The sequence below is a fragment of the Lepisosteus oculatus genome, chromosome 4 (genome assembly GCF_040954835.1).
Source record: "Lepisosteus oculatus isolate fLepOcu1 chromosome 4, fLepOcu1.hap2, whole genome shotgun sequence".
NCBI classification, from domain to species: Eukaryota; Metazoa; Chordata; class Actinopteri; order Semionotiformes; family Lepisosteidae; genus Lepisosteus; species Lepisosteus oculatus.
Window position 1 is genome coordinate 54,006,662 of NC_090699.1, and position 13,318 is coordinate 54,019,979.

Here is a 13,318-nt window from a genome sequence, read left to right on the forward strand (position 1 = left end):
TTCTCCTTTAACATATGCATTATTTCAGCTTCAGGGAATTCAGGTTTATGATTCATCACTTGTAGTAGTGAATCTTGCTTTGTTTGAATCCCAGCCACTATAAACCTGAAGGGTAGCTTGTGTTTATTGAGAAAATTCCACTGTCTCCCTTCATTAAACTTTTAAACTCTTCTCACACTTCACCAGTCCGGCAACCTTATTTGGGAGATTCCAATACAAGGTCTAGGTTTTAAAATAAATTCCCCATATTACTATTAGGAATTTTTACAGGTGAGATAGGCTTGTGTATCACCATGCAAACGGATTTTGCAAACATTTTTATGACAGAACTAGCATTTCAATTTGTAGCCAAAAAATGAAAACATTTTTGACCACACCATCAGTGCTTGAAGACAGCAGACAATCTTAATAACAACAGATCAAATTCAAGTCGGACGTGAACAGCAAAGAATCATACTTACAAGAGTGGAGTTCATTTTGTGCAGTGCATGAAACTACCCTTGCTTTTCGGCATGCGATACAGAATGTCATCCTGTTTATTCTTACAGGTTTAGTCCAGTCATCACTATTAAAGGTTTAGTTTAGTATACATTACCAAAAATAACTTATTGTTAAAGAATTAAACTCGCCATGGACCGCTTATTACATATGTTCTAATCTCGGGAAGACTTTCACAAGCAGATATTAAAATTCTTTTCAAGAAATAACACCCTTCCAGGCTAGTGTGGAAGATAAAGAGCAGTAATTTCAATTAATAACGATTATTTGTGGTCACAATTATAATATGTAAAAAATCTCTGGAGCTCGAAAACATGAACAAAAATCTGTGATACAGTAATTCAGGAGAAAGCATATGAAAGTCTAAAAGAGCTGCTCAGGAGAAGGGAACAGTAATGAATCGGATACTGTATTTTCACTGGGTGATCCTGAAGCTGCTCTTTACTGAACCTGGGCCACTTCCTGTCAGGCTGCAGTTAAACAGGATAAACTGTGAATTACAAAGACACCCCTTTGAGATCCAGGGCATGATTTTCAAAAGTGGCTAAACAGGAATCAGGGCACCCGTGTAATACTCCTTAGTGGGGGGAGGAAAACATGAAGGCATATGAGTGTGCATCTGAAATCAAGCTAGAAATCAATGGAGAAAACTATATTCAATGCTCTGAACATTTAATTAGATTTTACATTGGCAAACTTCAATAACTCATGTTATACAAAAATCACACAGCATTATATCAGAAGCAGTGACATCAAACTACAATTTGTTTTAAGTTCCATGTAATACAGTGATTTAACAAGACATGACTCAGGAAAGTCAAAAAGCTTTGCAAGGTACAGTAGCACAGATTAATAACAACCTCAAAATTAGGCTAAACATTGAAGCTTCAGAAATAAGCTTTAGATGCATTTTCTTGATTCAAACCCTTAATAAGATAAAAAGAATAGATTCTTGGCTGTGTACACCCCCAGTTCTATGTAGCTACTCCTCAGATGCCAGAATGTTTAAATGTGAATCATCTGAATTGGTACCGTATGGGTGGAACTTCTTGACTTGCATTGTCTTCAGCAAAGTCAGCATACAGCACCAGCACATGCTGATGATGAGGAATCCCGTTCTTGAAGACCTTCCTCACAACATCAGACACTCTGCAGACACAGAAATACAATTTATAAAAGCTCTTTTAGATTGGTGGCTTACATAACAAAATTTGATGTAAATGTCAACAGAAAATACAGAAATCTGTATTCTAATTAATTTTCATAATCACTTAATTATATGAAATGTGTGATAATTTAGTGAAATAAGTTTGATTTTTGAAGGGGCAAACTGAAAAAATGTCAAATACATTTTTATTTGACTAAATACGTTTTTTTTGTTTTGAAATTCTTCACTGAGTAACAACACTGAGGCAGAACTCTTAACACCTCTGTCCAAGAATTGTTTTGGCAGGACAATCTCTGGAATTATTTTTTGAATTAATGTGTACAACATTTCTCTTGATTTAGGAGAAGAAATATCTCCAGGTTGAGGCAATAAAGCCCCTGTTTCGATATTGCTCCATAACAAAAACCGTAACGAATCACACACATGCACATGGATCAATAAACAAGGCCTCTTGTTTCACCAATGAAGCAGTTCAGGGTGTAGCTGTTTGAGAAGGCATTTTTCAAATGATTTTTCTTGCCTTCACACCTCTCTTGTGTCAGCTCCAAAAAGGGGTCTGGTCCCTAGAGGATGTTTTGCTCTAAACTCTGAGGAAATGGGCTGTGTGGCTGAAGACGGAGAAACACAGAAAGAAGGGAAACAGTGGGGGGGAGGGGCATGGGCAGGATGTTTTTGTAACAAAAAAGCCGCCTTCCTGATATCCTCCCTGTGCTTTGCTCCTTTCTTTTAAAGTCTTACAGCAGTGTGGTCAGAACGAAGGTTGGGAAAGCAGGAACAGAAACAGTGTGAGAGGCAGGGCCAGACACTAACCCACTAACCCACAACCCACTGTCTCCAGTTGACATTTACTGAAAAAGGGAATGGGGAAATCCCCTGGCTTGTGAAGGGCAGTACCGATAACCCACTTTCAGCCGGGGGTTGGATTCAAGTCTTTCGGTGTTTCCGAACCAAAGGGAATTTCCACTCTTACCATATGGTACACTGCAAAGGATAACGATGCCCCTGGTTATAAAACATGACATAATATCTTGATCCAAAGACAACTGGGTTGCATTAATTCCCTTGGATGATTGGTTTCTCTGTTCAGTTTCACATGAGCTTGTCTCTTTACAAACATATTCTAATGGTTAGATGTTTCCAGAAACAAAAAGTCAAACTTAATATAAATATCTGATATATTTTTGGTAGTCCTGGATATAGCTTTACTATGCATATAATTAATCAAGAATAGAAAAAGCTCCATTTCAGAAACTTAAATACTTGTAAGCCACTGAAAATACTAGTTCACAAGACAACAATTGGATGATGGCAGCCTAGGTGTTTTCTTGGGGGGATTACAACATGATTTTTTAAAAGATTACAGGGCTTTACTGAAAACCCCTCAAATTACATCAATGACTTATAATTCCCCTACAACCAGTCAGATTTGATAAACTGTCACTGAATCTGATAACAGTGATCTTGTGATTAAAAATTCTTGGACACAATAGGCTGACACAACTCTTGCAGTAGAAAGTGATACTACAAGCTTCAATGTCCTAAAGTCATACAGTGTGGTATAAAGGTTTAATAACAGATCAAGATTTTTCAAAAGGTCATGTTTTGAGATCTTATGAAATTTAATATATAATAAGAAATACAAACTAATGAAAAACAAACATTTTATTGAGCTGTATGTTTCATCACTTGTACGTAACAGGAATATGACCAAAGAACCTGACATCAAATAAATAAAGTTTAAGATGTAATCCTGATGTTTTCCTTAATTTAATCAATTCTTGCTGTTACGATAACCGAATGTTTGTGAGGTATTTTACTCTATTTGCAATGATTTACCATAATAAGAAAAAGAATCGCATCAAAACATTTATTGGAATGCTTTGGAATATTTATTCTGGTCTGCAGTCCTTTAGGTGTAATTACAGGGTAGACTTTCCTTAAATGGGCTCAGAATTCTTTAGTTCTGTAAACACAGCAGCCTGTATAACACCAGGTGATGACTTCCAGCTATGTATTTTCTCCATAACTTTGTGCTTGGAATGAAGAATTGTAACTTAAGGGGAAATGTTATGTCCCCATCAATTCCAGTCCTGGAAGTTGGATTTATTATCACATCTGTGCTCTTTGTTCTAACTTGTTACAGTCTGATATTCACATATATACTGTAGCATCAGAGAACTGAACTCTTTATAGTGTGCAATTTTATTGGAAATATATATAACAGTGGCATGAAACTAATGTACAACGAACTAATCAAATACAATGGCAAAAAGTCTGTATTACTTTGGGGAAAACAGACTATATATAGTTTAAATGCTTAATTTCTCAAAATAAAAGAATCTGTTTATTGGGAGGCTACACAAGTACAAAGCAGACGTACTAAAATAGCATATTTTAATAGGTGTTATAAAACAATATTAAAAACTGCATAATGGCTTATGAAAACAATGAAGTATAGTATATCATACAGATCATTCTCAAAACATAAATCATGCATAGCAAAAATATGTGGCATCTATAGAAATTACAGTAAGCACATAAAAACTCTCTGAAATCTGTTGCCTTTGCTAAAACAAACGCACTATATAGTATGCGTTCTCATGTGTATTTGATATTGTTTTAAATCTCATTCAGCTTTTGGAGAGACTGACTTGCTTCTCCTCACTGCTGTAACCTATATGTCAGCAATGTTGAGTTAAAGGCCAGTGAGTCTCTCCTGCTGGCAGCAGTAAGTCTGGCTTTCCTTTCCTAAACTTTCATAAATCAAACTGGTGGACAGTGCCAAACTAGTCTTGCTGGTCTGAATTAAAATAAAATCTAACGGCTATTATGACCTTCCAATGGAAGTTACTGCATATTTTATTACTTTTTAAAATAATTCTGGCATAATCTCTCTGGCTATCCTCAAAATTCTTCCATCGTCAGCTCCACTGCGATGCACATGACCAGGGGAGCTGCTTTAAACAGGATTGGAAGCACAAACCTAGTCTAGTCTTAAGGAGGATCACTTTAATACGGCAGGTCTTCCATAATTAGGAGCCATAGCTCCCTGTCCATAATGTTAATTAAACACTAAGGAGAGAAAACATGAACTTGCTTCCTAAAGCAATGGCATGTAGCCTTATGTACCCAGGAGCTCAATTGACATTTGAAACACATAAACAAAACTGGATGTTAAAACTGGTAGCAGACTCATTTCCCACAGCCTACAGGTCATGTTTGTAAATAGAAATACATATTTTTGTGTTCAATGGATGCCTTTTCTGCCTTACACACCTGGGCAGTATTGCCCAACCTCAGTTCTTTCTGCCCCCTTAAGCCAAATCTAATTGTAGCCATAGTAGGTCTGTTAAATGCTGCTTTCACTCACTGCCTTTGATGTTTAGAGTTGAGTTTGAAATTATTGTAATGACCTTGAAGGTCTTGAATAATACCCCCCTCCCCCCATGTTAAAAGTCTAGTTAGCACCCATTTTCCATCATGGCACCTTCAGTTTAGTGACACTGGCTTATTTGCTGCCACTAAAATAAATCATCAGCCCTGAGGCAGCTATGAACCCAAGCTTTTCAACGTTCCACCACATGCAATTAGAGTCTGGGTCTTTATCTACTAAGTAGATATAACTTATAACTTCGTACTTATAACATCACTTTATTAACCCTATACAATTTCTTGCATTAGGAATTTGTCTTTTTGCATACCCCAGCTTGCTCTCCATGAGACACACAGACAGGGAGAGAAGCTTGGGTTCAGAGCGCAGGGTCTGCCATTGTACAGCGCCCCTGGAGCAGTTGGGGTTAAGGGCCTTGCTCAGGTGCCCAACGGAGTAGGATTCCTCTGCCGGCCGCAGGATTTGAACCGGCAACCTTCCAGCCACAGGGAAAGATCCTTAGCCACAGAGCAACCGCTCCGTCCCAGTTAAGAGTTGTGTTACAATAAATCTGGTTAAATGTGTTTTTATGGATTTTGAATTACAGTGTACTTTACTTTAAATCAGTTACCTTTCACCATTTCATCATGTCTTTCATCAAAATCTATTACAATGTCTTACTCTGTATCCATGTTTTTAACCAGTACATTTCAAATAACATAATAATAAGAACATTGCTGCCACTTCTGTTCCTGCTGCTGATGATTATTATTATGACCTCTAAATTGGCTCAACTAGTAAAGGCATTTTCCCGAGTTTAGGTTGTTTGCTGCAGGTGTTGCAGGTACGAGCCTGGGTTATATCACTATCTGACTGTGCCATAAATTCCCTTGGCACAGGCATATAATTGGTTGAGCGGCTCAAAAAGGTACTGTAGTGTGGGAATACTCTACTAAACTACTCTTGGCTCTTGGCAAATAAAGCACCCTCTGGGGGCTCCTGGACCCTAGAAGGTCTGCAGTGCAGTCAGTGAGGGATGCGCCTCTCCTGTAATCAGCACAGACCTCTGGTGTTGAAATAGGAGTGGCTCAAAGGTGGGCAGGTTGAAGATGTCAGCTTCTACTTCCTCATCGTCTCCTCTGTGAGGCCATGGGGTGTGTGGCCATGAGCAGGGAAAATTGTGAGAAACACACAACTGCATTTCCCCAAAAATTCAAGCTGGTAAAATAAAAAATAACTTGCAATGTTGCATTTCAAAAATCATATTAACCTTGATGCGGTACAGAGAAGGTTTCATAACTCAAACCTCTGACAAGGACGTGTGTGAGTGAGTACAGCACTGAGCAGAGAGATGAACGGTGGGTAATCGAGCAGAAAGCCCCTCTAGACCTTCTTTGTTTGGAGTTGCTGAGCGAGATCCTCCAGGGACCCCCCAAATAAACAAAGAGGCTGTGAGGTCATGGGTAATTGATACCTTTTGTTTTCACAAGGTACTTAAAGGGATGATTTAAGATGGCAAGAATGACTGTTACATGTCACCTCCTGAGATTCTAATGTTTATCTGCCCTGCTCAGCTGAGGTAAGGTTAGGAATTGTTAACCTTAAATCACAACTACAGGGATTTTCATTGACATTTCTGGGTATTGAAGAACTGGTCAGCTGTTAAGCTGTTGCACAGTACTCAGGTGATGTTTCCCTCACAGCATACAAATAAAGGGGTCTGTAAAAGAGTTAGTTAGTGAATGTAACCGCATCTTACAACTTGTGTTCTGTGATTTTATGCTGTCTTAGGAGAAAGTGATTAGGTGTTCTTCACTGATGGCCTAACATTATGAGATGCCTGTGAAATGCTATCTTCTTCACTATGTTAGCCCATCTTTGAAATCATTGATCTGCCAACCATACTGCTCTACAGCACCCAGCACCACCAACACATGCAATATTAACACCTTCTGAATAGTTGATGATTTTGCTTATTTGGGAAACTCATTACTGATGGTTACAAAACTAAATAATAATAATAATAATAATAATAATAATAATAATAATAATAATAATAATAATAGTTTCCATGGAAGCCAGCACAAGTTGTTAAAGACACACTTTGCTATCGGACACTCACCTCTGTTTGAGCTTTTCTTTATGCGACTCATTATCCTTAGAATAGAGAAGTGCATTTTCATAGAATAAGGCAATTATCTCCAGGTTATATTCACACTGGAAAAGAGAAAGAAAAAAAAAAGAATCACAACCACTTATTTAATTTACTTATTACACATGCACTACCAAATGCCAACGGTTGTATATTGTTCCAATAGTTTGTGATGCAGTTAGATTGTAAAAAAGTGCATAATTTAAATGCAATTCATCTCTAAAGCTTTACTGTCAGTCAACTGAGGCCTGTGTGGAGCACAACCCTCATGCATTAAAAGCAATAGGACGTATATTATTTCAACCAAGTTGCAGTGCTGTGACATGCTAGTGACAACTGTCTCCAAACCACTACGATTTGACAATATGCTCATCAGAACTGAATCAATACATCATGATCTGGTGGTTAATTATTAATTCAGGATCAGAGGAAGTCCTTTAATCTATTCTGGAAACCAGATTCCACGTGGACTGCTTTTACCACTGCATGCAGAATGCACTGTGGATTAGCTGCGCAAGTCTAATTACTATCTCAGCCATGTGATTCTGTGTTCAGATGTCCCATGGAAAGAAAGGAATCTCTGGAAAGAGTAGTGGCCCTCAGTGACAGCTAATGAAATCTGCATCCAAATAAAAAGGCTATGCACTTCAATTTCCTCCATGACTTAATGTAGCTTAGGCAAGGGATTAAAAGGCCACAGATTTTGTAAATAGACTGTCATGGCCTTGATTTCAATGAAATAGTCAAGCTCTGGCATAAGAGAATCTTGATAAAAATGGAAGACAGAGTTAATAGAGGGAAACAGTTGTTATTATTACTGGCTTTGCCAATTTTCACTTTGTAGCAGAAAATGTGAAATATCTGAAGATGACTAAAACATTACCTTCTCCTTGCTTCAAATATAAGACAAACCCTTTAAGGGAAATCTAAGAATGTGCTTTAGCACAACAATTATGCAGGAAATCAATAGCATTTGATAAAAATATGATCAAATGCTATGCTATGAAACACAAAGCAGAAGACACAAGACACCCAGCAATGTGTTGAAGCTGACACACTGGCATCATTCAAGCAATGGTTGGATGTGATCCTTGGATCATTTAGTTACAAGCCATTAAAAAGCCTAGAGGGGATGAATGAACTCCTCTTGTTTGGAACCTCTTTATGTTCTTGGGTATTCTTCACTCACCATCAGTGTTAAACTGGACCTTTAGAATAAGATTTAGCATAATGCTTTAAGCACGATCACTCTGGCAAATTAGTTTTACTTTAACAAAGATAGACTGGTCAACATGTACTGAATAGTATAATGTACTCTAGCAACATTGACAATGGAGAATAATGTTTACTTAACTATCGCTTGTAAAATAAGTTAGTGTCCAAGTCATTACATAAATGGAATTTACTCCCTATAACATTCCAAGGAAGCAGTATTTTAAGTATGCAGAACCACAACATATTAAAATTCTATATTTTGTTGTCAGCCTATGCTGATTTCAGACCAACAGCTGTGAAAGGCCTAAAGGAGGCTCCACAGATGAAACAGATGAAATTGTGTTTTTGTTTCTTTCTTTTGATTTAGAAACTGGAAATTACCCTCCTCTTGTTTCTCATACAGTTATTGAAGGTAGATGTTTATGCGCAATTTACTTAATTCACAAACGAAATGAAACAGAAAATGGGGAAGCCTTTCAGCAGCCCTTTATTTACTGTGTTTTGTTATCTCTTCAGATATTTGGCACAAAGATGACATGATACCTCCTTTAAAGCAAGTTTCAATGGAGATCACTCTCAGAGGTAGACCGAGACAATTAAAGAATTACTGGTGTTAATTGCAGATGAAAGCCCTGGCGCGCGTATAAAGTCAGCGCCTCTTGGCGTTCTTGATTGAAGTCACATGAAAGGTGTGCTGCCGCACTTGTCCAAACGCGCCGAGTCTACCTTCTGACAGACGGCTGCCTGCTGTTCTCCCGCCTTCTTACAGGTGGGTGGAGGACATGGAGCAAGTCAAATGCCTATGCCCTGCCTGGCCCTTCCCTATTCTTCACCACTAGCAACCAAAACCAGGTACTACCCTCTTCTCAAAAGAGGTACAGTTTCATCCTTGGAAAAAAAACACATTGGGTGTGCAGTTGTAAGACTTACTAATGACAATTAATAAGTGCTCCTCCTAAAAAAACATGCAGTGCACGTAACGTGTTTTCACACCGTGAATGATGCTCCAGCCTATATAAATAGTAGGATCTCCATATTTGCAAGGGGTCAGAGCAGAGCACTATTGCAAATAGCTAAAGTCTGCCCCTATACTGTCGTGTAATGTACTACAGTATATACCGTAGTATTTATGTAGATCAGGTGGGTAGCTTCGACACCTGAAGAAGGCCCACGGCCGAAACACTGTGTTTTCTTTCTTCTCTTTTCGGCATGGAATAAACCTATTTCTTGTTCCTTTATAGTATTTATGGTTAAAGTACTAATGCATTGGCTTTAAGGTAATTTAAGTAACATTGATCAACTAAAAGAAACAATAGTAATCACAAATTTACAGGAATGAGTTAAAAAAACACATCAACCCCTCCTCTGAGTCCAGCGGAGGCCTGTAAGTTCTCTCTCTGCCTGCACACCCCACTGTAATGAGCAATGGAACTGTCAGTGAGCCTGTAAAGTCATCTCCAGTCTTTCACTCCTCCTGCTTTGGACACAGAACCTGGATTGTTTCTTACTATACAAAAGCAAAACCACATTAAGATGCAGATACATTTCCTTCTGAAGAACTGTACTAATACGGCAGACGCTGGAAATGGAATTTTCCCCACTTTATACTAATGCGATGTCATCTGCTTGTAAGATGAAGATAACTTCTGTGGGTTCCTAAACAGAAAGGCTTGGTGAGGTAGTCAGCTTTACCTTGAAGACTGCAATGAGCTCCTCTAAGGTCATTTCCTCCTGGCCATTCTTCTTGCCCTGAACTGGGAAGTGATCCCAGACAGTGTAGTCCTTCTTTGCAAGCTGGAGAGAGACACACACCAACAGGAGACAAGTCAGAATGTTCAACATTGAGTTTCTCATTTGGATTTTTTTTTTAAAAAGCAATCTGTTGATTTTTGATCCACATCCAGATACAAAAGGTTAGAAAGAAGGGCACCTCCTTCAAGGATTAAGTGACAATGGCCAAATGTGATTTATACTTCTCTCTTTACACAAGTGCTCATTCCTGGAAGTTAACTGGGTAAATAAAATCAATCAAACAACACAACATAGAATCCTTACAGAGAGGTTAAACAGGATTGCTTGACAATATTGAACCAGATCTATCTGGACCATGGGGCTTTCAAACGGAATATATTGATGCACAAAAGAAATGCAATACTGGGATCTAATTGATTTGTATCAAACGTTGTAATCAACTTCAAGGTATAACAGATATAAAAACAAGACAAGACAATGTGATCAAAAACGCAGACCAAAAAAACAAAAAATCATGATAAGGTTTCATCAGGAAATGTGACACTGCCAGAATCAAAACTTGACAGCGCTAGAGTCAGGTACTGTATGTCCTCTCTGAGATTTTACTCAGTCCTGGCAGCCCTGACATACAGAACTGATGAACCTGGATAAGCTGCTGCAGGCGGTTCTGAGATCCATCCTTGTAGGTGCAGCCAACTGGCCACATTACCCCTGACCTCTGACTAGTTTTCATGCCGACAGCGGGAAATTCGTACAGATGCAGATATTCTGCTAATGCGTGGGTTATTTCTTCCTGGTATGTCTTGTGCTGTAGCCTCTGCAGTCCAAAAATGATTATACGAAATGGATCACACAGATGTTAACAGGATGGCAAAGTGAATGAATTGCTTTCCAGGATGTGCCCTGTTCTTTACAGAGTTTCCTGCTTTCTCTGGTTGATTGTTAAAGCAGGGCATCATGCGCTAGACAATTTCTCTTACAAACTCCCCTCAATCTTACTATAAGAATTCTACATTACCCAAGTAGGGCATCACTGATATTGCATTAGTTAAAACAATAGAGATTCTTAATCAGCTCATATTCACATACTGTATCAGCTAAAAAATCCAAACACCTCACATCCTTATTAAACTACATCTTTTGAGGCTGACCACATTAATCTGGTGTCTGTAGCTGAATTCCATAGTAACATGACTTTCCCATATAGTATCTAACTCACACCCAATATCCAAAAAGTTAAAAAACAAAAATCATACCAAGTTGAATATTTTCATATAGTTGTCCAAAATTCACACTTAAATTCTGAAAAAATAACCCAGATCCCCCAAATAACCCATAACTAGTCCACAGTTTATGCACCAAATAATCAGAAAAGCAGACAGTCAAAACAATCCCAATAGCCTTGTTCTCCTAATAACCTTGAAGGTTGTGGAAGCAACCTTGATTAGAGAGAAGCAGAGCCTAGATAGAGTCAAGGACCATACAAGGCAAATAATGAAATCTCCTTGATATGTAAAATAATAAAAATCAAACAGCCTTTTCTGTATAACAAAGAATATGGTGAACAGACAAATAACTAATTTTTCACTGCTTAAAATGTTCCAAACACACTATGACTTTACTCAGGTTTTCTAAGTAGGGAAATTGAAAGCAATCTAATTCTTCAGCTCCTATTAACTACCAAAACAGATGCATTTTTACAGTGATAATGGATTCTTTACTAGGCTCTATAATATGTACTCATGTGAATTCTGCTGAGTTAAAATTAATTTTCATGGAATGAAAAAGGAGTTGCAGACTGTTCACAGGACCAGTCTGAAAACAGAGACATTTTCAGTTTGTCTCTTAAAACAAAGCATTTTAAAATCCAAATTCTTGTGCAAGCTAAAGAAATTATATTTTGCTTTCACATCAATTCTGTGTCTATCTTCATTGCCATCTGCAAAAATATATACTTTACTCTCTATAAATTATGAGCAACTTGTGTTCTGGGATATAAAGTTTTGAAATTCCCCCTGTTATTGCGAGTTCAAGACAACATTGTTTGATTCAGCAAAACTGTACACAATAAGTGTCAAGATCAATGTACACTCATTTGACTGGGAAACCCTACCACAAAGAGAAAATTTGACTTCAACACCTAAAAAAAGGTCTTATGTTCTATTTGTAACTGTTCTTTGAGAGGTGTTTTTTGTTTTAAATCTGTGCCAGGTTCAAGATAAGGGTTTGGTCAGCTATTTATACAACCATATTTGTTTCTCTTCCATTTTCTTTCAAGTGTTTGTTACTGTATTTTTTTCAAGTCAATAAAGAAGTCGATATATTTTTGCTTTTTAATAGAATCATTGAATGTGAAGTCCATGAGCTTGTGTTCAAAGGGAAGCCATTGCTCTTCATAAACCTCTATTGTATAACAAGTGATTTTTATTATCACTCCAACATTTTTTATCATTTCTTCATTATTGTATCGCAATATTATTATTTGCAAGTGTAATTAAACAAAGCAAATAGTTATTGTGATACACACCTTTAACTCAAACCTCTGTTCATGCCTATTTAACATGCCATGTATTAAAGAATTTTTAATTTAAAGAATTAAAAAGTATTTAAAGAATTTTTCACAGAACACAATCATTTTAATTATTTGTGGAAGCAACTTTTATAGTTTCCTGTTTCACAGTAAAAAAATAGATGTGGGAATAAATCAAAAATAAAAAACCCTAAGGAGACCTGGTTGGCACAACTGATTCCTGAATTCCTCTTCAGGCACATTCTTTCTTCTTGATGCATCAAAACAAATTAGGCCCAAATTCTATTGGATATTTTTCTTTCCCTTTCATAGAGTGTGATTCTTTGGAAGAAAGAGGCTATCATATGAATTGTGAAAAAAGAAAGTGAAATTACACAATCGTGAAATTTCAGTTGATATTTCCTAGGCCTGTCACTGTAGAAAGGTACTTTCAAATGCCATGAAATGGTGAAGATAAAGACATCTTTTGCCAAACAAACAACTGGTGTTTCCAGACTGCTGTCAGTCCTGTTTTTGCTTCCTAAACAAAAAAACATTTTATAACAATTTACAGATCTTCTAAATGTGTACATTATAATGACTTCCCTAAACCCAATATTTAGGCCAGACAACCTGGCCTTGTGTATTTGCCTC

The 13,318-nt window shown here is 37.4% G+C and overlaps 1 protein-coding gene across 1 annotated transcript in view; it reads right to left on the reverse strand.

The window, feature by feature from the left end:
- Nucleotides 1-1,153: 1,153 nt before the first annotated feature.
- Nucleotides 1,154-13,318, reverse strand: part of uba7 (ubiquitin-like modifier activating enzyme 7) — an 80,693-nt gene continuing 68,528 nt past the window's right edge. The window contains exons 23-25 of the mRNA XM_015347304.2: nucleotides 10,096-10,197; nucleotides 7,159-7,253; nucleotides 1,154-1,647 (exon numbers count right to left, since the gene is read on the reverse strand). Coding sequence (XP_015202790.2) covers nucleotides 1,515-1,647; nucleotides 7,159-7,253; nucleotides 10,096-10,197 — 330 coding nt within the window. The 3' untranslated portion in view covers nucleotides 1,154-1,514. The remainder of the gene's footprint in view (nucleotides 1,648-7,158; nucleotides 7,254-10,095; nucleotides 10,198-13,318) is intronic.